At 45.0% G+C, this 25,159-nt stretch overlaps 1 protein-coding gene across 2 annotated transcripts in view; it reads left to right on the top strand.

Annotated features, from left to right (window-relative positions):
• The first annotated feature begins 2,437 nt into the window (after positions 1–2,437).
• The window catches only part of HGF (hepatocyte growth factor), a 73,500-nt gene continuing 50,778 nt past the window's right edge, over positions 2,438–25,159 (top strand). The window contains exons 1-4 of one of the 2 annotated variants that reach the window (XM_027823227.3): positions 2,438–3,117; positions 15,528–15,693; positions 19,538–19,650; positions 20,330–20,444. In XM_027823227.3, coding sequence (XP_027679028.2) covers positions 3,042–3,117; positions 15,528–15,693; positions 19,538–19,650; positions 20,330–20,444 — 470 coding nt within the window. In that variant the 5' untranslated portion in view covers positions 2,438–3,041. The remainder of the gene's footprint in view (positions 3,118–15,527; positions 15,694–19,537; positions 19,651–20,329; positions 20,445–25,159) is intronic. The other variant, XM_043552405.1, reaches the window with a different exon arrangement.

The following is a 25,159-nucleotide window of genomic DNA, read 5'->3' as shown; positions in this document are numbered from 1 at the left end:
TCGCAGGTGAGGCAGGGGATGTGTGTGGGGGGGTCTGGCTGCAGGTGAGATGGGACGGGGGGAGGGTCTGGCTGTTGGTGCGAGAAGGGAAGTGGGGGGTCTGGTCGCAGGTGAGGCAGGGGGATGTGTGTGTGGGGGGGTCTGGCTGCAGGTGAGATGGGACTGGGGGAGGGTCCGGCTGTTGGTGCGAGAAGGGAAGTGGGGGGTCTGGTCGCAGGTGAGGCAGGGGGATGTGTGTGTGTGGGGGTCTGGCTGCAGGTGAGATGGGACGGGGGAGGGTCCGGCTGTTGGCGCGAGAAGGGAGGGGTCTGGTCGCAGGTGAGCCAGGGGATATGGGGGGGGTCTGGCTGCAGGTGAGATGGGACGGGGGGAGGGTCCGGCTGTTGGTGCGAGAAGGGAGGGGGGAGGGGTCTGGTCGCAGGTGAGGGAGGGCATACGGGGGGGGAGGTCTGGCTGCAGGTGAGATGGGACGGGGGGAGGGTCCGACTGTTGGTGCGAGAAGGGAGGGGTCTGGTCGCAGGTGAGGCAGGGGATGTGTGTGGGGGGGTCTGGCTGCAGGTGAGATGGGGCGGGGGGAGGGTCCGGCTGTTGGTGCGACAAGGTGGGGAGGGGTCTGGTCGCAGGTGAGGCAGGGGATATGGGTGGGGGGGGGTCTGGGTGCAGGTGAGATGGGACGGGGGAGGGTCCGGCTGTTGGTGCGAGAAATGAGGGGGGAGGGCTCTGGTCGCAGGTGAGGCAGGGGCGGGGGTCTGGCTGCAGGTGGGATGGGAAGCGGGGGGGGGTCCGGCTGTTGGTGCGAGAAGGGAGGGGGAGGGGTCTGTTCGCAGGTGAGGCAGGGGATGTGTGCGGGGGGGTCTGGCTGCAGGTGAGATGGGACGGGGGGAGGGTCCGGCTGTTGGTGCGACAAGGTGGGGAGGGGTCTGGTCGCAGGTGAGGCAGGGGATATGGGTGGGGGGGGGTCTGGGTGCAGGTGAGATGGAACGGGGGAGGGTCCGGCTGTTGGTGCGAGAAATGAGGGGGGAGGGCTCTGGTCGCAGGTGAGGCAGGGGCGGGGGTCTGGCTGCAGGTGGGATGGGAAGCGGGGGGGGGTCCGGCTGTTGGTGCGAGAAGGGAGGGGGAGGGGTCTGTTCGCAGGTGAGGCAGGGGATGTGTGTGGGGGGGTCTGGCTGCAGGTGAGATGGGACGGGGGGAGGGTCTGGCTGTTGGTGCGAGAAGGGAGGGGGAAGGGTCTGGTCGCAGGTGAGGCTGGGGATATGGGTGGGGGGGGGTCTGGCTGCAGGTGAGATGGGAAGCGGGGGGGTCCGGCTGTTGGTGCGAGAAGGGAGGGGGGAGGGCTCTGGTCGCAGGTGAGGCAGGGGATATGGGTGGGGGGGTCTGGCTGCAGGTGAGATGGGAAGCGGGGGGGTCCGGCTGTTGGTGCGAGAAGGGAGGGGGGAGGGCTCTGGTCGCAAGTGAGGCAGGGGATATGGGTGGGGGGGGTCTGGCTGCAGGTGAGGCAGGGGATGTGTGTGGGGGAGTCTGGCTGCAGGTGAGATGGGACGGGGGGAGGGTCCGGCTGTTGGTGCGAGAAGGGAGGGGGAGGGGTCTGGTCGCAGGTGAGCCAGGGGATATGGGGGGGGTCTGGCTGCAGGTGAGATGGGACGGGGGGAGGGTCCGGCTGTTGGTGCGAGAAGGGGAGGGGGGGGGGGTCTGGTCGCAGGTGAGGCAGGACATACGGGGGGGGTCTGGCTGCAGGTGAGATGGGACGGGGGGAGGGTCCAGCTGTTGGTGCGAGAAGGGAGGGGTCTGGTCGCAGGTGAGGCAGGGGATGTGTGTGGGGGGGTCTGGCTGCAGGTGAGATGGGACGGGGGGAGGGTCTGGCTGTTGGTGCGAGAAGGGAAGTGGGGGGTCTGGTCGCAGGTGAGGCAGGGGGATGTGTGTGTGGGGGGGTCTGGCTGCAGGTGAGATGGGACTGGGGGAGGGTCCGGCTGTTGGTGCGAGAAGGGAAGTGGGGGGTCTGGTCGCAGGTGAGGCAGGGGGATGTGTGTGTGTGGGGGTCTGGCTGCAGGTGAGATGGGACGGGGGAGGGTCCGGCTGTTGGCGCGAGAAGGGAGGGGTCTGGTCGCAGGTGAGCCAGGGGATATGGGGGGGGTCTGGCTGCAGGTGAGATGGGACGGGGGGAGGGTCCGGCTGTTGGTGCGAGAAGGGAGGGGGGAGGGGTCTGGTCGCAGGTGAGGCAGGGGATATGGGGGGGGGGTCTGGCTGCAGGTGAGATGGGAAGCGGGGGGGTCCGACTGTTGGTGCGAGAAGGGAGGGGGAGGGGTCTGGTCACAGGTGAGGCAGGGGATATGGGGGGGGGGTCTGGCTGCAGGTGAGATGGGAAGCGGGGGGGTCCGGCTGTTGGTGCGAGAAGGGAGGGGGGAGGGCTCTGGTCGCAGGTGAGCCAGGGGATGTGAGGAGGGTCCGGGTGAAGCGTGGCGGCTGCTGGTTCGGCAGGGGAGCCCGGCTGCTGCCCACGCTGCCCACACACCGCTTTGGGGCAGACCTAGGTTCCCATGTAACACTCCCCGGGCCCCAGTCCGGCCTTTGCCGCGCGCTCCAGGCCGGTCCTGGGACGCGGGCCGCTGGAGACCAGGCAAAGCTCCCAGTGAGTCGAGCCGGGTCAGGACCCTGGAGCGCGGCGCTGCCCCCGAGCTCCCCGCCCCGGGTGAGCGCCCTGCCAGCCCCCCCGCACCGGGCGATGCAGCTCCCCTGGGCGCCCTGCACCCCTCTGCCGCAGGAGCTGCCTGCTGGCTGGCTGGGGGGAGGGAAGGAGGCAGCTGCTGCTGGGTGCAGGGGAGGGGGAGAGGAGGCAGAGGGGATGTTGTTAAACAATCTCTTACCGTAAGAGGGAGTTGGGACTCAGATCTTTCCAGTTAATCACACAACAAACTTAGATCATCGCAATAAAAAGCAGCGCGGCTCACTCAGCCTCCTCTAGTGACCGACTGTGCACAGGGGTCCTTCCACGAGCCATCTCCTCTCCTCCTCCCTGCGAGCTGCTGGGGCAGCCCAGCGGCAGCATGTGGGCCAACAAACTCCTGCCGGTCCTGCTGCTCCATCTGCTGCTGCTGCTTCCCATCACCATCCCTTTGGCAGGTTAGTTTTTTGTCTCACTTTTTGCCAGCGATCTCTCTTTTCTGCGTCCTTTTCTTTCCTTTTCCCATTTATTATGGTGGGTGGAAATGTGCACTATTTACAAACCTTTGGGAAATGATACAGAGAAAGTCGAAAAATCTCCACCCCCATCATCCTTACCTCAGTAAAACAAACACACCTACCTACTCCTTCCCGGATGGCTGTAGAACAGAAATGGTGAGTTGTAAACCAAGTGTCACTTCTAGTGGAACAAGCCTTCTGCTCTGGCAAGTTTAAAGCTGCAGGCACATTGCACTGAAGGAGGGAGAATGGATCTTATCCTTTCTCCTGGAGAATAGTTTCTGAGCACTAGGGATCTTTTGTGTGAAAGGCAGTAGTGTATGAAATATTATACTATCTGTGCCAATGATTTTTCATTGTGTTTGTGTATTTCTGTGTATATTCTTTGCACAAACAGCCTGTATGTGCGGTTTAGCTCTGGGCTTCTGAGCTACCATCACCTTCTCACTCATCCCCACATTTAGGGGTGTCTCAGGACAGACAGGGAGCTGGATGAACTAAAAATGGTAGAGAATATTTCATGATTGCTTCTTGGAACTCTCAGCTGTTATCAGGGCAAGAAGAAACATCTGTACTTTATTGCACAGTAATAGATTAAATAACTGTGAGATAACGAACATCCAAAACATATGATAGTATGTGGTTTGGAGTCACTGTCCAAATAGCAGGCATGTCTTCCTGCACATTCAGCAGCAGGACTATGCTATTTCTAAGCGTGAATTAATTCTAATTTCATTAGTATCTCAATTCAGTTCCTGATTAAACTGGGGGTGTGGAAGGTGCTAGGAGTGAACAATAATAAGCAATCAATTCTTGGAAGCTGTCTAGTTGAATTTATTTCCTGAAGTGCTCCTTTTGATAGCGGAGGGACTGGCTTTGCATTCCTATTGGCTCTTCGGTGAGGCACTTGAGGAAGAATGTTTTACAAAGATTTCCACAAACCTTTCCTTCCTTCCTTCCTTCCCCAAAGCAGTAAAAGACAGACTGCTACTCTGCTAGACAGACAGAAAGAAAAGCTAACATGCAACTCAGGGAGAAGATCTGCCAGCAAAGTGGGCAATATATCTGCAGAGAGCAGAAGGGCAGATAAACAATGAAGAGGTCCAGCAAAGACACACATAGAGAGCATGGAGTTGTGGGACAGGTTCTGAAGGCATAATGAACAAATAGCTACTTTGTAGACTACAGTTCCACTGTGGTGTCTTGGAGGAAGCAGCTGCAGTTTCCCAAAAGCTTGTAGTTGGTAAGCAGAGTTTACACAGGGAACCCCCTGTCTAAATACAGATAATCTCAAGAACTCGCTGGCTGCCCAGACCTGGGGCTCGATTCTGTGATCCTCGGATATATCTCCAGGAGGGATCCAATGCCTTCTTAAAAATGAAAAAGTGATAATGAATTGCACAAATAACTGATTATTTTGTGTTTTGAATGTGCAAGTCACAAATACGCTGTTGGTATCACCTTCAGTTGATCCTGTCATATTCTTCTAAGATAAGAGCCTAATTCTGCAAGGTGCTTAATATTTCACGAGAAGTGCTGTGTGCCCTTTACTTCCATTGATTTCAGTGTTGTGGGGCTTGCTCAGCAGGTATTCTGGTTATAGGCCCATGTTAGTACACTTCTTTGTACTATTTCCCTCCTGCATGTGCCTCATAGTTTCCATGCCATTGAGTTGCACCCTCTTTGAAAAATGGTGACCTTTCCATGTCTCAGCAACATCTCTCCGTTTTCACCCCCCTTCCAACCCCCTCTGCCCTCACTTTAATGTTGTATCCATCCTATTGGACAAAGAAGATGAGTCATGCCACTCACCACTATTGGACAGCTCGGAGCCTTGACTCTGTTTGTTTTGCTTTTTTAATTCCTATTTTCAAAAAGAGCATGAGTTTCATCAAAAAGGCCAAACTTTAAATTCCTGTGAGAACAAGATACATGAGGGAAAATTGTGCCATTAATTTTTTTAAAATATATTGTTTTTTTCATATAGTAAGACTTCTCCTTGAATAATTTCTCCATTGAGGTTTTTATTTTACTGGGGATTTTTAAGAGGCCCTGTACACTCTGAAAAAAATATTAAATGCGTTAGCTTCATTTCTGAAGAGTTTCTTTTTGACTTGTGTATTAGAGCTTAGAGATAGAGGAGACTTCTTATATCTTCAGATCAACCTCCCTGCTAATATATGAATGTCCCTATTCTGTTGATATTAAATGTGTCAAGCTATAAGGTTTATTTGTATTATGTATTATTTGTATTATGGTGGTACCTATAAGCCCAAATTAAACCTTGGCGGTCCAACATACTAGGTTCTGTATGAACACAAGAGTCTCTGACTTGCAGCACTCAGAAGTCAGGATATGTCAGTGGAAAAGAGAGAGAGAGTGAAGAATACAATACTGAGAATGTGTTGATGTGAACCAGCTATGTCCATTATGAGAGGTCTGATTCTTTTTAAATATATAAATAATAAGATAAGAACAGATGAATGAGATAAATATGTAAAGTTCTTACTAGCCAGCTGCTCTCCGTTGGCAGTATTCTGTAGGTATCTATCATTTACACTGAGAGACTAGTCTATAAGCTAATAACTTTCCTGAGGAACTTTTTTCCTCCCTGATATTCAGCCTATTTAGACATTCTTAATAACATCCCAGTATTCCCAGTCAGTACGTCTTTTACTCTGTTAAAAAACAGACTGTTTAGCTCAATAAAAGCTGTTGAACTAAAATGACCCCCATTTTTATGGAACACAAATTAGTACATGTAAAATTGGGAATGAAAGATTTATAAAAATGCATCAAATTTTCCCATGAAGAGGTCTTTAATCTAGCATTTTTCTTAAAACCAAGTTTCTCAGCATTTTCTGTAGGTCACATGAGATTAAAAGAATATGAGGTGCAGGTGTAATGCAAGATGTGGGAGAACATTTTGTTTTTTTAACTAAAAATGCTTTATACAAATATTGGTAGCCATAGGAGTGTTGTGTGTCCCTGTGGCTTGCATAACTGCATGTATTTTACAAATCTAATGTAATTTATTCTTTTCACTCCCTACTTGTGAATAATCATTATATAATATGCCATCAGCAATGCAAAACTCTGCCAGTTTGAAGACTGTATTCCTTCTGGTTAATGGAATCCATTTGGCACAGTATGCCAATGGCTTCTTGTTTTGCTCTCATGCATTTACCCTACTTAACAGATTTTTTGTTTCCATTAATGCCATTTTTGTGAGCAACATAACCAGAGAAAAATAGAATAAAAAGACTTGAGATTAGGATGTTGCATACAAACTGGAAAAATGTTCTCTGAAGTCAAAGAAAGAAAAGCCTCTTAGTGGAGAAGCTTATCTCTCATTAAGATAATACTTTAACTGAGGCCAGAGTTGGGAGGGAAATGTGCATTCTCTCTCCAGAGGATGACATCTTTCCTCCGAGTCTTTTTTTTTTTTCTGAGTATTACATGCAATTTATGTCCTTCTAAACCTTGTGAAGGAGAGGAAGGATGGCTTTGCAGGGACGATACAGGATTGGAAATCAAGAGGCAAGGGCCTGTCGTACCATAGTTGGAGAGCAGTCAATTTAATGGCATTCTCCCTGGACCCTGCAGAGGAGTTTTACAATTTTGTTTGTAAGGGTGGGTTTAGAGACTTGTACTTCTCCCCCAGCATTCACGTGGGGGCTACTCTGCAGTAGCAACATCCAGAGGACCGACATAGCTGGAATTCCTCCTGTATCACTCAGGAAGAACACATTACAGCGACAGCTTTGCCATCTTCTAAATGGAAGCAGCACACACTGTCTGCACTCACTGAGCAAGTCTTCTAGAAAGCATGAAAAGGGATGGGTCACGTTCCCTGTTTTCACCCCCACCTCATCTCGGGAAGGCCAGTGCTAGCATGGAGCAGTGGCTCTGCTCCCCAAACATTCCGTGGCTGCCCAGTATGCAGGGATTCTAGAATGGGGGAGGTGGGCTTCCTTGCACCCTTTGCCATTGCCTTGCATACCCAGCAACCACCAAGCTCCTCTTCCAGAAGGATGTACACAACACACTGCTGGAGGTGAAAGAGACACCAAATGCTTGTAAAGATGGTGGCTTTCACTGTGGACGGTAGTGTGACATGGTGGGGATTTATTTCTGTGGTAAATACAGTGCTTTGAAGGGCTACAGATCTCAAAAGAAAAGACTCATTTTACAGTGCGAGGCTAAGGACAGCCCTTCTATGTATATACCATCTGACTTTAGAACACATTATTGGCTGTTACCATTATTTTCAGTCTAATGGACTTTGGTACTGTGTACAGATGAGTTGTGAAGACAGGGCTTACTGAATTTGAAAGTCAGGTTTCTAATAAAAGGTTAATCCTGGTGCCTGCTACTGAGATACTGTTGTAGGAAGGAGTCACTGGTAAAATAAAAAAATAGTAATGAACAATAAACAAAAAACAATCTCCCTCCTTTCTCCCACTGTCTCAAAAGCAACTGTAAAGCACAAAAATAAGGACAAAACATATATGTTTGTTTTTTCCAGATTGTTGTTACAGAAGCACCTATGCTTTGTCAGCACCTTTTTTTGCCAAGAGAAAACTTTGGAAATTAAAATTATTCCAGTGCCATTCTGTATTGTCTTCAAGCAGCATTCTATGGGAAGCACTTAACTATGGCCTGGTCTACACTATGGGGTTAGGTCGAATTTAGCTGCATTAGGTTGATTTAAAAATGAGTTTGTCCACACAACCGACCCCGTTCTGTCGATCTAAAGGGCTCTTAAAATCGACTCTGTACTCGTCCCCGACGAGGGGAGTAGCACTAAAATCAACCTTGCTGGGTCGAATTTGGCGTAGTGCGGACGAAATCAATGGTATTGGCCTCTGGGAGCTATCCCAGAGTGCTCCATTGTGACCACTCTGGACAGCACTTTGAACTCCAATGAACTAGCCAGGTACACAGGAAAAGCCCCAGGAACTTTTGAATTTCATTTCCTGTTTGATCAGCATGGTGAACTCAGCAGCACAGGTGACCATGCAGGCCCCCCAGAATTGTAGAGCATAGAATGTTTCTACACTCCCCCTATCATCTCCGTCCCTGAGGTTATTGCAGATTAGAAGGTGAAAAAAACACACTTGCGATTACATGTTTTCCGAGCTCATGGAGTCCTCCCGCACTGATAGGGCACAGCTTAATGCATGGAGGCATTCAGTGGCAGAGGCCAGGAAAGAATTAAGTGAGCTCAAAGAGCGGAGGCAGGACGCGATGCTGAGGCTAACGTGGGAGCAAACGGACACGATGAAGCATCTGTTGGGGGAGCAAACGGACATAATGAAGCATCTGTTGGAGCTGCAGGAAAGCCAACAAGAGCACAGACCTCCGCTGCATCCACTGTATAACCGCCTATCCTCCTCCCCATGTTCTATAGCTTCCTCACCCAGATGCCCAAGAACGTGGGGTGGGGGAGGCTCCGGTACTCAGACACTCCACTTCAGAGGACGGCCCAAGCAACAGAAGGCTGTCATTCAAACAGTTTGATTTTTAGTGTGGCTACAATAAGCAATGTGGCCTTGTCCTTCCCTCCTCCTCCACCCCACCCGGGCTACCTTGTCCATTATCTCATTTTTTTTAATGAATAAAGAAAGAATGCATGGTTTCAAAACAACAGTTACTTTATTTCCAAGTGAGGAGGGTGTTTGGCTTACAGGGAATTCAAATCAACAAAGGGGGCGGGTTTGCATCAAGGACAAACACATACAACTGTCACACCAAAGCCTGGCCAGTCATGAAACTAGTTTTCAAAGCCTCTCTGATGTGCAGAGCACCTTGCTGTGATTTTCTAATCGCCCTGGTGTCTGGCTGCTCAAAACAGGATGCCAGGCAATTTGCCTCAACCTCCGACCCCGCCATAAACATCTCCCCCTTACTCTCACAGATGCTATGGAGCACACAGCAAGCAGCAATAACAATGGAAATGTTGGTTGAGCTGAGGTCTGACCAACAGCACCAGTGAGCTGTTAAACGTCCAAAGGCACATGCTATCACCATTCTGCACTCTTGCTCAGCCTGTGGTTGAACTGCTCCTTACTACTGTCCAGGCTTCATGAGCCATGGGAGCAAGGGGTAGGCTGGGGTAGGTGCAACCGCGCGGTGCTGCCGGCTGGGAGAGCAGCCTGAGGCAGAAGCTTCCAGCTCGCAGGAGAGCAGAGTTGCAGTGGAAGCGGTGGAGCCATACACCATGGATGAGGACGGCTAGCAGTCCTACTGCACCGTCTGGTGTGAAGGCACCCAGGAGCTGCTGCTGTGTAGCAATGCCAGCTGCTGCAGATGCTTCTATGTCGAATGCTTGGAGGTCCTGGTAGGGCAAGGTACCTCAGCCAAGGGAAAAGAGCAAGAGCCTTGGAGCTGTTACATGTGTCAACCACAGAAGTGCTATGCGGTGTTACAGCACTGACCGGACTGGAATGTACGGCTGCAAGACTTCGTCGTGAGTGACAAAGGACAGGAATATGATATACCTAAAATCTAAAAAGGCCCGCACATTTCCCAGACCCACTACCCTTGATAACAGAACGTCAATGATTGCATTGGCTTCTTGGATCACAGCAGCCCCCACAGTAGACTTGGCCACAACAGAAGCGGTGACAGCGAGCTGAGCGGGTTCCATGCTTGCCGTGGTATGGCGTCTGCACCGGTAACCCAGGAAAAAAGGCGCGAAACGATTGTCTGCTGTTGCTTTCACAGAGGGAGGGGCGACTGACGACATGTACCCAAAACCACCCGCGACAATGTTTTTGCCCCATCAGGCATTGGGAGCTTAACCCAGAATTCCAATGGGTGGTGGAGACTCTGGGAACTGTGGGATAGCTACCTACAGTGCACCACTGCATAAGTTGATGCTAGCCATGGTAGTGAGGATGCACTCTGCCGACTTAATGCGCTTAGTGTGGACATACGCAATCGACTGTATAAAATCGAATTCTAAAAATCGACTTCTATAAAATTGACCTAATTTCGTAGTGTAGACATTAAGACAAGCTAGGGATGAATCTCTGTATGGCCTCCTTGTACAATTGTCTCCATTTTCTTGGGTCTGGGCAAATGCTTTTTTCACCAAGCTGGTGTCTTACATAACTAATCTCACTGAACCCAATCTGGCATTTTTTCATATTTGATTTAAAGTTTTTTTTTCTTTGGCACATTGTAGAACATTATGCAACTTCTCTTGGTGCTGATCATTTTTGACCCAAACCAGCATTCATGGGCAATTATTCATTTCATCCATATACTCAAAGCTCTGGGATGGCTCTAGTGCTGAAGCAATTCTAAAGGGAAGTCACTTAAACATATCTACCAAAAGGGATGTACAAAAGGCTAATTATTATACTTTCTCCATTGATCTGGGTCTGCCAAAATCTGTGGCTTACATCCAAAACTGAACAGTCCTGAATTTAGTAGTCCAGGAATGACCTTCTCAAACCATGTTTGATGACACTGTTAAAAATTTTTGACTCTGCACAAATCTTTAACATGTTTGATTTTATTATGACTATGTTGTTAACCCAATCGGTTGTTGTCAGAATTCTTTCAATAATGTCTAATTTTGCTGTCTGGTCAAATTTAGCTTTTACTTTCTATATGTATTTGTGGTGGCAGGCTGGAACCTGTATCAATATATGATATACTCAGGATGTATATCCTAGTAGATTCTAGTCCATTTAAAAACCTCATTGAATTCTTTAAGAATATATTTTGCGTCTTGTTTTATAGACTAGTAGACTACTCATTTGATCATCTGTATTTGCAGACTGTTCTTCAACACAAATATGGTATTTGTGTTGCATAGTTTAAAACTTTAGTGACTGCTATCTCTTCTTATATAAACAGGCCAGTGCGGCTTTGCCACATTGGCTCATTTTGTGTGCATTATCAAACATGCTTTTTATTTTAACAGAGTGCTATCACTGTATATACTGCACTCAGCTCCAGTGTCTATTTTGAAATCTATGTTTGGTCATCTATTTCTTTTGTCAGAAACTGGTCTTTTGCATAATCTTGCGTAACACCAACAAGATTATACAAAATCTTGCATCGGCGGGATCAAACTGGGAACCTCTGGAGCTTAGTTCATGAGTCTCTACCACAAGAGCTAAAAGCCAGCTGCCTGTTAGCTGAGGCTCGAGCAAACTCATGAATCTCTCTCTCTAAGTGGTCTTGATGCCACTAGATGGGACAGAACACCACATCAGGAGGTGTGTGGATTACACTTGCACTGTAAATGTTATTGAGACCTAATCAGGAAACTCTGTTTCTACATCATCACCATACGGCTTTCTCCTTCAGCTGTATATTTGTTAACGTATTTTGCCTTTGTATTTCTTTTGCAATTCGTGGCATTCTCTTGCAGAATGGTTGCTCTTTTGTTGGACAATTTGCATTATATACTCTGGTTGTTTTCACATTTATTCCAAACAAATATAATCTTTGCCATTTGTTTATTCTGCCTCTGTGCCTCAGTGAACATTTTTAATTAGATGCAGTTCTGTCCTTTCATTGGTTGCTTCTCAATTCATTTGGGAAGCATAGTTTACATTAGCCATTTAATTACTGTTCTTTGCAAAGGTAAGTTCTTTTCTTAATCCTACTTCGCACTGGTTATCAGTAATACCACAAATAATTTACTCTCTAATTAGTCCATCTGTTAACTGTTCAAAGTCAGGTAACTTAGTTTGATTACTTGTGTCTGTGATCGTTATCATTCACATAATGATCAATGATCTCACCTGGCAGCTGGTGTCTTGTAGTGAGAATGTGCCTTTCCCAAGTGACATTCTTGTATGGTTCAAAATATTCTTGACATTTTTGAATGACTTGGTCTAATTTGCTATTGGTGGAAATGTGTTGTAGATCTCTAGTATCTATCGCCTTGCCGCATGTAGCGGTGTGGAGGATTTTACCCTCTGCAGTATCTCTTCATTACAACTTGGAAGAAATAAAGTCATAAGCATTGGCAACATTCCCTAGTAGAATCATGAACCCTCATTTTATGGAAACCTTGGAGGATATATGAAAACTCAGCAAAAACTGGAGATTTGACTAAATGGAGGTTGCTGGAGAGCTTCAGTTCTGCTCTACAGTCTGAAGTTACTCTGTGGCTGTGTACTGTATGGCTGTGTCTACAGTAGAAAAAAAAAGGTGTTTTTAAAATGTTTTTACAAAGAGAGAGCTATTTTATTGTAAAATCCTAATGTAGACAAGGTAGCTTTATGTTCTTGTAGATGGTCAAGGTAATCCATAGGTCCTTCTCTGCCGCCTGGGTTTACCTCCACAAGCTACATTGAAGTAAAACTACCATTTTGTTGAGGTTGCCTAGTTTACACCTGGATTGTACAACAAGAGGACTGACAGGAGATAGTTATCTTGTTTAAATAAACAAACAAAAAATCAAAACCAGACCAAAACCCAACATCTTGTTTGCTAGTGAAGGTAAACTGTAGAAGACTGAAGCTGCCTACTTAACTTGCGATACTGCGGAATTTGAGCATTCTGCAATATTACGCTTCTACTGCAATTTTGACAACAGGAGCCTCACCATGTATGGGACTGACAGTGGGAGCCCTGGCCACCCCAGGGCTGAGAGCAGAAACTCCCCGCTCTCAGCCCCTGCTGGCCGACAGCAGAAGCCTCCGCTCTCAGCTCTGGGTGGCTGACGAGAAAATCACGGAAAAGTAATGGACTTTATTACTGCAAATAATAAATTATTACTTTTCCACAATTTTGCATGACTTGTCCGCAACTCAGCTGCAATTTTTTAACAATCATCCCTCAATTCAAGTAGGGCCTTACTTATGAGGTATCTAAGCTCTGCATGGTTACATTTCTGCTGAGCTACGTAGCACTGCTCCTACAAAATTCACCTTCAGAGTTGTGGATCTTCAGTGCTACTCATGTTATAAATTTCTGACTTGATCAATAAAAAACATTCTTCAGTATAGGCAATACAGGGAAATAAGCCATTCTCAGTTAACCAGGAGTTTTGGTTACTCAGAGTTTAGAGAGTAGGGATGAATTGTAATTACATGTGGCTAGGCAAGCCATTCATTCAGTTTTAAGATGGACAGTCCTGTTTTTGTATGGTTTATCCACATCGAGTACTGACATAAAACTGGAAGTGGTTTTATCTGCTATCACACACAGAAGACACCATTTTACAGAGCATGACACTCTGTCCTCTCTGGTGTGGCTTGCACACACAGTGTGTGCGAAATCATGCTGCCACGTGGGGCAACTGAGGGGATGTCCTGTTTTCTGGAGATGCATCAGTGGCCATCCTACATGCCGTACATCATTTACTGATTACAGCCCAACGTTTGAGAGGCCCTAATCTCATAGAGAACATTTCTTGAGAATTGTTTAAGATTACGCAATGACTCTGTTTTATTATTTTTAAAGTAAAAGTTCATGCTCTCATTTAACTATTTCTGGTTTTTTTTAATTACTAGAATTATAAGCATTCATGGTTAAAATTCATCTCTGGTATAGCTCTGTTAGCTGTAATGGAGTTACACAAAGGATTTATTTGATCCTTTCCTCTTGGATTGCAATCAGGGCCACAGAGTGTAGTTGTTTCAGATCTAAAGTAAATCAGGTTGTTTGAAATTGCTGGATCAAACTCTTAATCCTCTTTGGACAACTGTTCATTTAGAAAACAAAACAAAACAATGTTCCATTACTTTTAGGCTGAGCTAAGCTACTTCACTTTTTTATCTAGCTCTCTCATGCTAGCTAGTGACAGTTTAAGAACCCATTATCATATGGATTTATGATTATGACACTTATCGGTGGATGGGAAATGTTATCAGCAGAAACCGGAAAGAAATACTTTGATATTACTGAATGGATTCTCACCTTCTTTTATCATAGAAAATATATAGCTCAGGCGCTATATAACTAATTCAGCAATAATAAAGAAATCTTATAAGATATGCGTTTTCAACATTTTACCACTTTTTGCTTAAAAGGATCACTTTCCTGTGGTAGTTCTGGCACATGAGACTGAAATGTGTGTTGCAGTGCACTGACTTTAGAATCAGTATTGTGGAAAAGGCAACTTCATTTCAGCTGTTTGATTTTACACAATAAAGGGAAAATAGGTACCAGTGATGCACTGTGGATATTTTAACAAGGGGCTCTCCATAAATTTTCTCCCTTAGCATGTGATTAATTATGTGCCCTTTGAATACAGGGGCTACAGAAAAAGAAGTGCGGAACTAGGGAATCTATTAATATTTTCATTTTAAACAAAAGCTTTTTCACATAATAACAACAACTCAGGAGTGTAATCAGCACCATTGGTAAAAGAAGTCTATATTAACCTGCCCATTCCTGGCAATGATTGTAATTTCTCCCTGAAAAATAAATGAATATATTATATATGTAGCTATAGTCCATTGTTCAACTTGTGCAGTTTGAAATGAGAGGGAGATGGCAGAGTGAAGGTTCTGGAGGGATTTGTTGCAAGAGGGTTGCCCTCTCTCTGAGAATTCTGTTTTTAATACCTGAAGCTTGGTGAAATCTGATCTAAATGCAAAAACAAACTAACCCAACCCTCTTCAAACTATTTTGAGGAGCCCAAGGGGTAATTCGTCTCTTGGATGGTTGACTGAGCAGCATCCAGTGAAGGAGTGAACTCATCATAGCCTTCCATATAACGGGATGGTGGACTTTTAATCAGGGGCTCCTGGGAACCCTCCTGTAGTTGGTGGAAGTCTGTTCTGAGACATGGGGCCTGATTCTCTGCTGTCCTGCCTCTTGTGTAGTCATTTACACCATTGCACAATGAATGTAAAACGCTACCATCCTGACCCAGTAGTATTTTAAACTCACCTTGCACTGGCACAAATAACCTACACATGGTGCAAGGTAATGATGAATCAGGCCTATATTTGCAAAAATTAACAGGCTCTAGAGAACCTCTTTTGTAATCTAATTGCTGCTGAGCATCTTTTGTAACATGCATTGCTGCAACTTGTAGGGAGGAGAGCAAAAAAGTACAAAAGGAGAAATAGGAAAGTAAAGCATGAAATATAAGGTGATGTACTCCTGGCACCGACTCTTTTCTGGTTTTGTAGACTAATATCTTATACAATTGTTTATCTGAAATTATCTGCTGTATTTTTAAAAGATCTCTATGTTTCAACGAATGCAGATCAATGACTGCAAGTGATATTTCCCCCTCCATGCTATGGGGGCTGATGTGGGTTTGGTTTCTTAATAAACTTTATATATTGTCAAGTAAAATCATTATCTTGGCTGATCTCCTTAAAGGTCTGTCTTTTCTTTTATTTTATTGGGTTCTTCGACAGAGGGCAAAGGGAAAAGGAGAAATGCTCTTCATGACTTCAAAAAGACAGGCGAGACTATGCTAATTAAATCAGACCTATCACTAGTGGGAAAAACCAAGCTGTTAAACACGACAGAACAATGTGCCAAGAGATGCAGCAGGAATAAAGGTTTTCCGTTTCCTTGCAAGTAAGTTATTACATCTTTGATATTTTTGTTTCATTATTAAAGTGACCTCTAGCCATGCACACCACTTACATTGACATCAGTGGGACTGCCATCTTGGATAGAGTGTATATCCTGAAGTTTGTGTTTTGACAGCTGTGATCTTGCTCTTCATGGTCAGAGATTCTCTGGTCTTCTCAAACCCTTAACGTGAAATTGGAGGAGTTGTTCTGATTTCTTTACCAGTGCAATCTGTAATTTTTTTTTTTTTTGCACACTAGATCTGAAGAAATGTGCTCAAATTAAGATGTGGATGGCTTGTTTTAGGTTTGTTTTTGTTAAAGATGAGTGTCTGAGTTTTCTCAATTTCTCCATTGCTTATAAAATGGTTATTACAGCTGCAGTGGTGCAGCACCACTTTAAGCCATATTCTGCCTTCATTCTTTACATGTTACTCATGTTGACTTCAATGGGAATTCCACACATGGAACACAGTTAAGTGCATGGCTGAAGTTCATTGGCATATATATAGAATCTCTGGTACAATGGGATCAAACATTTTGGGCTCCATAATAATTACAAATGGAAAACTCTAAGTGATAAATATCCTGAGGTGCCTGCTGTCTTTTTTTCAACACATCATGCTGCTGATTGCTTCCCTGCCTATTGTAATGCTTGATCTATACTCTCTTTTGGAATAAAACACACTATTTTGCCCACTATGCACTGGACCTGAATTTTCCTTCTGGCCTGTGTTAATCTATGGCTGTGACTACAAATGAAAGAAAATGATTGCAGAGGAGAGATGCAGATAACTCCTGTTCTGGAAAATGGGATCCACCAACACTGATGGCAGTGGAAGTTTTACTATTGACTACAAATGGGACCAGGATCAGATGCTTTATTTAGAGAACTCCCTTGCAGAAACAACAAAGAGTCTGGTGGCACCTTAAAGACTAACAGATTTATTTGGGCATAAACTTTCATGGGTAAAAAACGCACTTCTTCAGATGCTCACATAGAGCCTGGTCCTTCTCCCACGAAAGTCATCAACAGTGGTGCAAGTTCTGGCCCCTAAGTTCATTAGGTTTGATCCTTTCCCCCACCCCACTGCCTTGCTCCTTGTGTACACCTGTGAAAAATGAGTGCCAGGGGGTGTAAAATGCTTCCTGATGAGAATGGTAGGTAGCATGTTGCACCCAACTGACACTCACTTTTCACATGGTGTAAGTGACTTTGGGCTTAATTCTGTTCCCACTGAAGTAAGAGTCATAACTCCCATTGTCTTCAGTGGGAACTGGATCAGATCATACATAAGATTCAAGACAGCATGGGATCCTGCCCCCTGAGCTGAGCTGAAGGAGTGCAGAAATGGGGCCCACAATAAAATTACTTAGGTTTCATAATATAAAAATTATTTCTGAACTCTGCCAGACTTTGAACAATGCTAAATTCCTACATCTGCTCAGGAAAATTGCTTCAAGCATTCATGAGTTGTGGCTGCTCTGGCTGTGGTGTCCTGAAAGTAGGTTAATACATGTGTGTTATTTTAATCCATTATGAAAAATAATCTAGAACTGCTCATATTTTTTCATTACTTTCTCATTTGTGAAGGATTTTCCATCACAACTGTAGCTGTTGCATTCATTCAGAGGCAAATCCTTTGCTCTGTGCACAGCATGAGTAAAAAAGCTGCATACTGGGGAGATACATACAAGGGCTTGGGAGGAGTGGGGGATGGGAGGAATCCTGCGTCCAGCTGGCAGAGTGGCAGCACTATCCCGCTTCTGATGTTTGCTTGCTTCATGAGCTAGAATGAATCGCAGATATGCCTAATCATGGATCCACAGGCCCTGCATCTACTGCTTCCGTAGGCTGCCACCAGACTCCCCCTCCACAGTGTCAGACAGAGATTTCCATTATGCACAGCTCTAGGCACTGTCGGAAAATGCACGGTTCTTGCCTAGGCTCCCAGAAACCAGCCCTCTCATCCAGCATTAACTGGACTGATTTTATGTATCCAGGGCCCTCAATTGGTATGTCTTGGTTTTGGCCCTAAGCATTGATATAAAGTGCACAGAGGGCGACATGATTTCTTTAATGCCAGTGAAAAATAAATATTTAGAAATAAATATAATTATAACGTTCCCCTTTAGAGTGGGGAGCCCAATCCTCAGCATTGTGCTAGAGTGTGACAATCAGAAAATGAAACTATGTACATAAGATAAAACTGTCTGGTCAAGCTGTGAGACTAATTTACTTTTTGGTTCACTGTCAGTTCCAATAATAATAATAATAATAGAAATAATTTTGGGGAGTGTAACAGCCCTGAGAATGTGATCAGGAAAAGATTGTTAGAATCCTTTGTGTGGAGAGGGCAAAAGCTAGACTAGAAGATATCCAAGATGGAGCTGGAGGAGGAACTCAAGGAAATGGCTGTAAATGATGCATTCAGTGAGTTTAGAAGTGAAGAGAAGAAGGGAAATGAGAATATATTTGGAGAGGCAGATGGGATCAATAGTTGAATTTTTGTGAGAAAAGAGGAGATCAGATATGACATATTTAGGAGAACTGGGCAGAAGAGAGGCTGAGGAAGGGGCAGAGGGATGAAGGTTAACAGCTTGGAGGGGTTGGAGTCCAAAGAACAGGTAGAGTGGTTAGAGAAGGGATGAGAAACGGTGGTGGTGACGGGGGAGAAGATGAAGGGGAGGGAGATTGCATCTTATCTTGTAATATTTTTTCTTTGAAAAAGGCAATGAAATCTTGCAAAGAGACAGTGGTTTGGGGCACTACGAAATGGGGTATTTTAGGAAGGAGTCAAAGATTTAAAAAGTCTATTAATAAGGCTGCAGAAATAGTGGGAGTCAGTAGAGCTGGAGAAATGGTGCTATTCTGGGAAGGAATAAAGCAGAACTGAAGGAGGAGTGGACAAACCGGTAGCGAAGGAAGTCTGGTTGGTCATGAGATATTCTACAATAGGGCTGAGTAGCACCAGAGCAGAGTGAAGAAAGCAGATATTGGAGAAGAAAAGGGCTGAGGTTAGAGGGATATACTTTGTGGTGGGAGAGAAGGGGCAAAGAAGTCAGCAGTGGAGTGGAACGAAACAACAGCAAAGGACAGGGATGGGAGGAAAGGGGATTATCATAATTGAAATTATTAACAATAATATTCCTAAAAAGAAAAGGAGTACTTGTGGCACCTTAGAGACTAACCAATTTATTTGAGCATAAGCTTTCGTGAGCTAATATTCCTGACTCCGCTTTGAGCTTCCATTTATCTTTAAGCAACATGGGTGAAATACTTACTACATCCCTGTGAGGCGTGCAAGTTTCAGTTAATGTTTTGAGATCCTGGGGTGGAAGATTTTGTATAGGTACACAGTATCGTCATTATTTTCAAGTTAATCAGCCACATTCATATCTAGTGTAAGTCCACAGAATTGAAGTCAACTAAGTTGCATCTAATGACATGAGGAATGAATTTGGCCTGTGGGTTTCAATGCAGTATATCTTTCCACAGCTCTTGTAGCAGAAGGGAATGTCTTTTTTAGAAAAGAGCACAACTGGGGCTTCATGTACTGCCTCAGCCACATTAGTCTTACTTTTAAAATAGAGATTTTTAATGACAAGTGCAATCTGAGATTAGTGCAAGCAGCAAAACTGGTATTTAGTGCTACAACCACAACCACTTAATTTCTTTGTTTCTGAATGCTTGTCAGCACAATTGTGGATTTAAATACCAATTTGGGCTGCTTCTGTGCATTTCCCAGTAAAAATAGATGTATTGTCATAGTATATTCATTGATATGCCATCTGTCATTGCTGTAAACCATGTAGGATTCCTTTCCTTATCGAGATTTTCGTTTCAGGGCCTTTGCTTTTGACAGAGCTACAAAACGATGCCATTGGTTCTCTTTCAATAGCATGACGAATGGAGTGAGGAAAAAGCAAGACCACGCATTTGATCTATATGAAAAGAAAGGTAACTGATTTATTCCCCAAGCACAGAGAAGGGAGTCAGCAAGTGACCTTTATGACTGTGTGTCTGGCCTGAGGAAAGGATGGTTTGTGCATTCGAGGAGTTGATGTGTTGTGCCTTAAAACTCTCTGTTTACAAGATGCCCTTTATCTTTGCTGAGATGCACAGCACAGTGATGGACTGTATATTTAAGAGTCTGAGTTGTGTGACCTTTGGTATTTATGTATCATATTATGTGCTGGATTGCACTGCCGCTTACTTTACTACTTAAGGGCCTAATCCAGTGGGTTATTGCCATAGGATTGGGTGCTGTTCCTGTTTGGGTCACTGATGTCAGTGTGCGTTGAAAGTGCTCAGAATGTGCTTTTGGTAAATGAAAAATCGTAATTACCTTTTCAGTAGCATTTTTGATAGTGTTTAGGATTAAGTATTTTGAAAAAAAAGGCACTTCTTTGTGGAAACACTAAAAATATGACATGACATTATAATTGATTTTTAGCTTTTGCACCAAAAGCTGCATGCCTTTCTAGAAAAAAACAAAACATAAAACTTTCTGGAAAAAAAAGGCTACTTTTTCCACAAAAATTTTTTAGTTTGAAAAATGTTTACCAGCTCTAATTTTCAACAAGTAAACAAGACTTTCCACTAGGTTCTTATTTTTTCCTCTGTTTTCTTCCAACAGACTACATTAGAAACTGTATCATTGGTAAAGGCGCAAACTACAAGGGAACAATATCTGTTACCAAAAGTGGCATCCAGTGTCAGGCATGGAATTCTATGATACCCCACGAGCACAGGTAAGCATAGTCTGAACATAAGAAGGGCAGACTCTCTTGGAACTCTGCTGGTATTCTGTACATTAAAGTTAAAGAACATGGAATACAAACATGTATGGTGGGGTGTTGCTCCTGATTCATTTTTAATTTTACAAATGAGTATTGGGTCTTTGATCCTACTCCTCTTCCAGAACTTCAGGCATTTCACCCCCTCAGTCTCTGAAATGACCTTTCCAGTTACCAACCTATATGTAAAATGAAGGATTTTTGGGATAGATGGTAGACCAGATTCTGAATTCAGTTATGCCATTGAGTAGCTGAATTGCTCCATTGAATTCTGTAACCTAGTTATGGCCTAATTCATATCCCAGATCAAACAATTAAAGGAGTCTGAGGATCTACAAACTTTCTCTGCCCGTGATCCAAAACAGTCATATTCTCTTTTGCCAGGGCCCCAAGTTAATTATCTTTTATAGATGCAAATTTTAAATATTGAGATTACTTTTAACAATCATAAATGTCCCAAGATAGCATGATGGTGTATATTTCAGAAATGCAGGGGGCGAGGGGGCGGGGGTGGGGGGCTACAGAGTGCTTTTTTGTGCTTCTGGCTGCTGCTGGGTAGATGCTGGGCTGGGTGGAGAGAGTTGGGGTGTATTTCTGGAAGGAAATTGCTACTGGGGGTTGGGTGGAGGTAAGCGCTGCTGCACGAAGGTTACTCAGTGGAGGATGCTGCTTCTGGAATGCACTGAGTGGAAGCGTCGTGGGTGATGAGTGTAGGATTTCTAACCTGCACCACACTTAGCTCTGAAGGAAGGTGCTGATTAAAGGTGTGTCCAGCCAGCTGAGTCTTACAGCTGAGGGCAATGAAGAGAGGACAAATGATGAGATGTGAACACAGGGTGGGAGCAAGGAGTTGTATTAGGGCTGCTCAGGAAGATTATAGAGCAGTCTTTTCCTTTCTTTCTGCTGATGGCCCTAGCATTCAAATCCAACCAATCCATCTAACCAGTTAGGCTATTTCTTTTTTAAATGGGAGTTAACCACACTGGAGTCATAATACCAACCCTGGGAACCATCAAAGTCTCTATATATTTTAAAGTCAATGTATCATATGTTTACAGCTATCTATACATGTTATGGATGAGATGACCCATTAGATATCCCTTCTAGACGTTAGAGATCTATAATTTGATGTTAAAGATGCAAGAGCTAACTTCTGTCCTCATTTACACTGAGAAGTGAAGTTACTCCAGATTTACATTAGTGAACAGTAATTGAGAACAGAATTTGTCCCTTAAATTTGCAAGGCACTGTAAAATGTTGCAAAGCCAATCTTTTGACTTCCCTCCCAGGCCTTTGGGAAAGGGATAGTTTTACAAATATAGAGTGGCAGGTTTGGGGATGTTAGTTTATCAGTTTTAGGTGCTTACAATTGTTTTTATAGTTTGGTTCATGTTGCAAATCTTGTGGATTGTAAGCGTTGTTAAAGCACCTCGAGCCTAGGATACATATTTGAAATCAATAAACAAATCAATGAATAACTTCCCATTCATTTCCAGAGGAGCATTACTACTCTGACCTTTTAAGTACGGTTTAGAAACTAACCTCACTCATGAGAGAGGTTCTCAGAGGAAGTTGGCCTTAAAGCAGAGTTACATGCAATTTGTAGAGGATTTGAGGGTACTGGCTATCGTTTTTAGAACTAGTCATAATAAATGCACACAGAATTGTTTTGGTTTATATTTGCTTTCAGATTTAGGATTACATATATAATATATAAAATTAAATAATAACACAGCAATAATTGGAGAATGGTACAGTAGCTATGGGACTTAATTCTTGAGCTTAGGGCCTGATCCTGAAAGGAACTCAGAGTCCTTAGCTCACGCAGCACCTGAGACTTCAGCACTCAGCACCTTTCAGAATTATTCTCAGATACTACTTTCTTCGGCGTCAGTGGAAAAACTCCCATTGACGTTAGTGGTAGCAGGATACAGGCACTCGGTTTACTGTAAATGTATTTGGTTAATATCTTTAGCAGTTTTACTTTTGCATTGTAGTAATGAATTTGGATGGCCACTCATCTGAGAAGCATGCTGTGAAGCTGACTTCCTCCCGCCTTACGCAATAGATTTTATTTGAAAAGGTCATGATAAACAAGGTGGTCGCATGCTAATTTTGTTTCTCAACATCAAAAAATGTCATCATTGGAGGCTAGAGTGAGATGGGACAGAAGCAAAGAGTGGAGTGTTTGGAATTTACTAACATGTACGGTGGGAGTTATTAGGTCACAACATCTGGTTATCACAAGGTGGCATTTGTGATGGAAAAAAATAGGTTTACTAATTTTGCATAAGTTTTTCCTCAAAACTTGTACTTACTCCAGACTCTGGAAGGTTGTGCTTTGATGTTAAAATGATTATGCTATTGTTACTGTTATTACTCTATATGCCAGTTGTGCCTAGAGGCCCCAACCAAACCTGGGGCCCCATTAGAGTTGCCAGCTGTCTAATCACAGAAACCCAAACACCCCTGCCTCACCCCTTCTCTGAGGCCCCAGCCTGCTCACTCCATCCCCCCTCCCTCCGTCACTCATTCTACCCCACCCTCACTCACTTTCACCCGGCTGAGACAGGAGGTTGGGTAGCAGGACGGAGTGCAGGCTCTGGGCTGGGGCCAAGGGGTTTGGAGTGTGGGAGGGGGTCTGGGCTAAGCCTGGGGCAGGGGGTTGGGGTACAGGAGTGGGTGTGGGGTGCAAGCTCTGGGAGGGAGTTTGAGTGCAGGAGGGGGCTCCGGGCTGGGGCAGGGAGTTAGGGTGCAGGAGGGGGTATGGGCTCTGAGAGGTAGTTTGGGTGCAGGAAGGGGCTCAGGGCTGGGTCAGAGGATTGGGGTGCAGGAGGAGGTGCGGGCTCAGGCTGGGCGGCACTTACTTGGGTGGCTCCCAGTCAGCAGCACAGTGGGGCTAAGGCAGGCTCCCTGCTTGCTCTGGCCTCATACCACTCCCGGAAGTGGCTTGCACACTCCTGTGGCCCCTGGGGTGGGCAGGGGGCTCCACGTGCTGCCCCTGCTTGCAGGTGCTGCCCCCGCAGATCCCATTGGTCGCAGTTCCTGGCCAATGGGAGCTGCGGAGTCGGTGCTTGGGGCAGCGTGCAGAGACCCCCTGTCTGCCCCGTCCCCAGGGGCTGCAGGAATGTGCCAGCCACTTCTGGGAGTGGCACGGGGCCAGGGCAGGTAGAGAGCCTACCTTAATCCCACTGTGCAGCCGAACTTTTAGCGCCCTAAAATCTCCCGTATTGGCTTCAGTAGCCTCTGGCAGATAGGGCCTGATTCCGGGAGACTCCCGGCAAAACCTGGAGGGTTGGCAACCCTAGGCCCCATTGCTCTAGGCACTGTACAAATATAGAACAATGACATTTCTTGCTCTGAAGAGATTACAAATTAAATAGACAAGACAGACACGGGCAGGTTCAAAGAGATATAGGAGCAAAATGAATGGAGTGATGGTTTGCAGGCTTCTTGTTCGTTCCAGAATGACTTCATCAGTGGCTGAAATTGCTTCTTTAGCTACTCCTGCTGGCTTGTGTTTCTGGCTTGTGTTCCTGAAGATTCTTTTTTTCCTGAGCTCGCATGACTTGGGGAGAGGTTGTGCTACATGGGTCCTAGTGAACAGTTCTGTGTCTGAAAAGGACTAGCCCTGGCTGGTTCTCATCTTTCTCTCTTCCCACCATGGTGCTGTAGTACCTGCTGATGCTGCTTGTGCATCTTCTTCTGCCAGCTTGGGTCTCTACGTAATGCTGTACAGTATGAATAATTTCAGAAATGGTTTTGATCCTGATCCTAGGGTAATTTGGATTGACTGTTGCCAGGCTTTTGTAATGGTTATTTTTGAGCTGAGAGACTCTCTGATGGTAAAATAATAAATGAAATAGGGTAAAATGAGGAAAATGATTCTCTCCAAGGACCAAGAAAAGGAAAAACTCCCATTAAATTATGTTACAACGTTGTGCTGATTGCAACCAGGATGTGAGTAACAGGGGTATTTTCCACCTCAATCTGTTCCAAGACTTAATTAACCAAAGGTTAAAAAAAGACACAAAATACATTTTTGGTGGTGTGGGAGTGGGCAGGGATTTTCCTTTTTTCCCCCTTTTGTTATTCATTCATACCATGCAGTTATCCAATTGAGGCAGCAACTGTAAGCTGTTCTTGTACTTCTTGTATGAGTTGGATCAGTTCTGCTGTATGAGTGCAACAACTGGTTAATTCAGTTTAAAGAGTAAGATGCAAGTGTAGTCTCTTCTAAATTGGGGATTTGCACTGATGACAGTCATAGCACTACTGTAACCCCCTTCAGAGACAAGCAGAGAGAATATAATGCTGTGAAAAGTGCAAGACTGAGAACCATGGATATGGTCTTTTGGTTATTCATAGAGTAAATATCTGGCAGGAACACATCAAGCTTCTTCATGTGCCGACTCATTGTGCCTCAACTGTGTTCTCATCTGGAGGGTAGACTAACATTTAGACTCCATGCCCGCTCAGTCTGGTCTCTCTGATAAGACTGCCAACAAGGGTGACAATTAGTACTAACCAAAGAGTGTTTTTGTTTTTGCAGTATAGAGACACATCCATTAACTACTGTGCTAAGAACACCAAACTATTCCGTATACTACCAAAGACATATCCTGGCATTGCTCATTAACAGCTTGGCTGAGACGGCTGTAAATCAATGA

The sequence above is a fragment of the Chelonia mydas genome, chromosome 1 (assembly GCF_015237465.2).
Source record: "Chelonia mydas isolate rCheMyd1 chromosome 1, rCheMyd1.pri.v2, whole genome shotgun sequence".
In the NCBI taxonomy this organism is placed as follows: domain Eukaryota; kingdom Metazoa; phylum Chordata; order Testudines; family Cheloniidae; genus Chelonia; species Chelonia mydas.
Note: the sequence above shows the minus strand (reverse complement) of the source record. Positions and strands in the feature narration are given on the sequence as shown.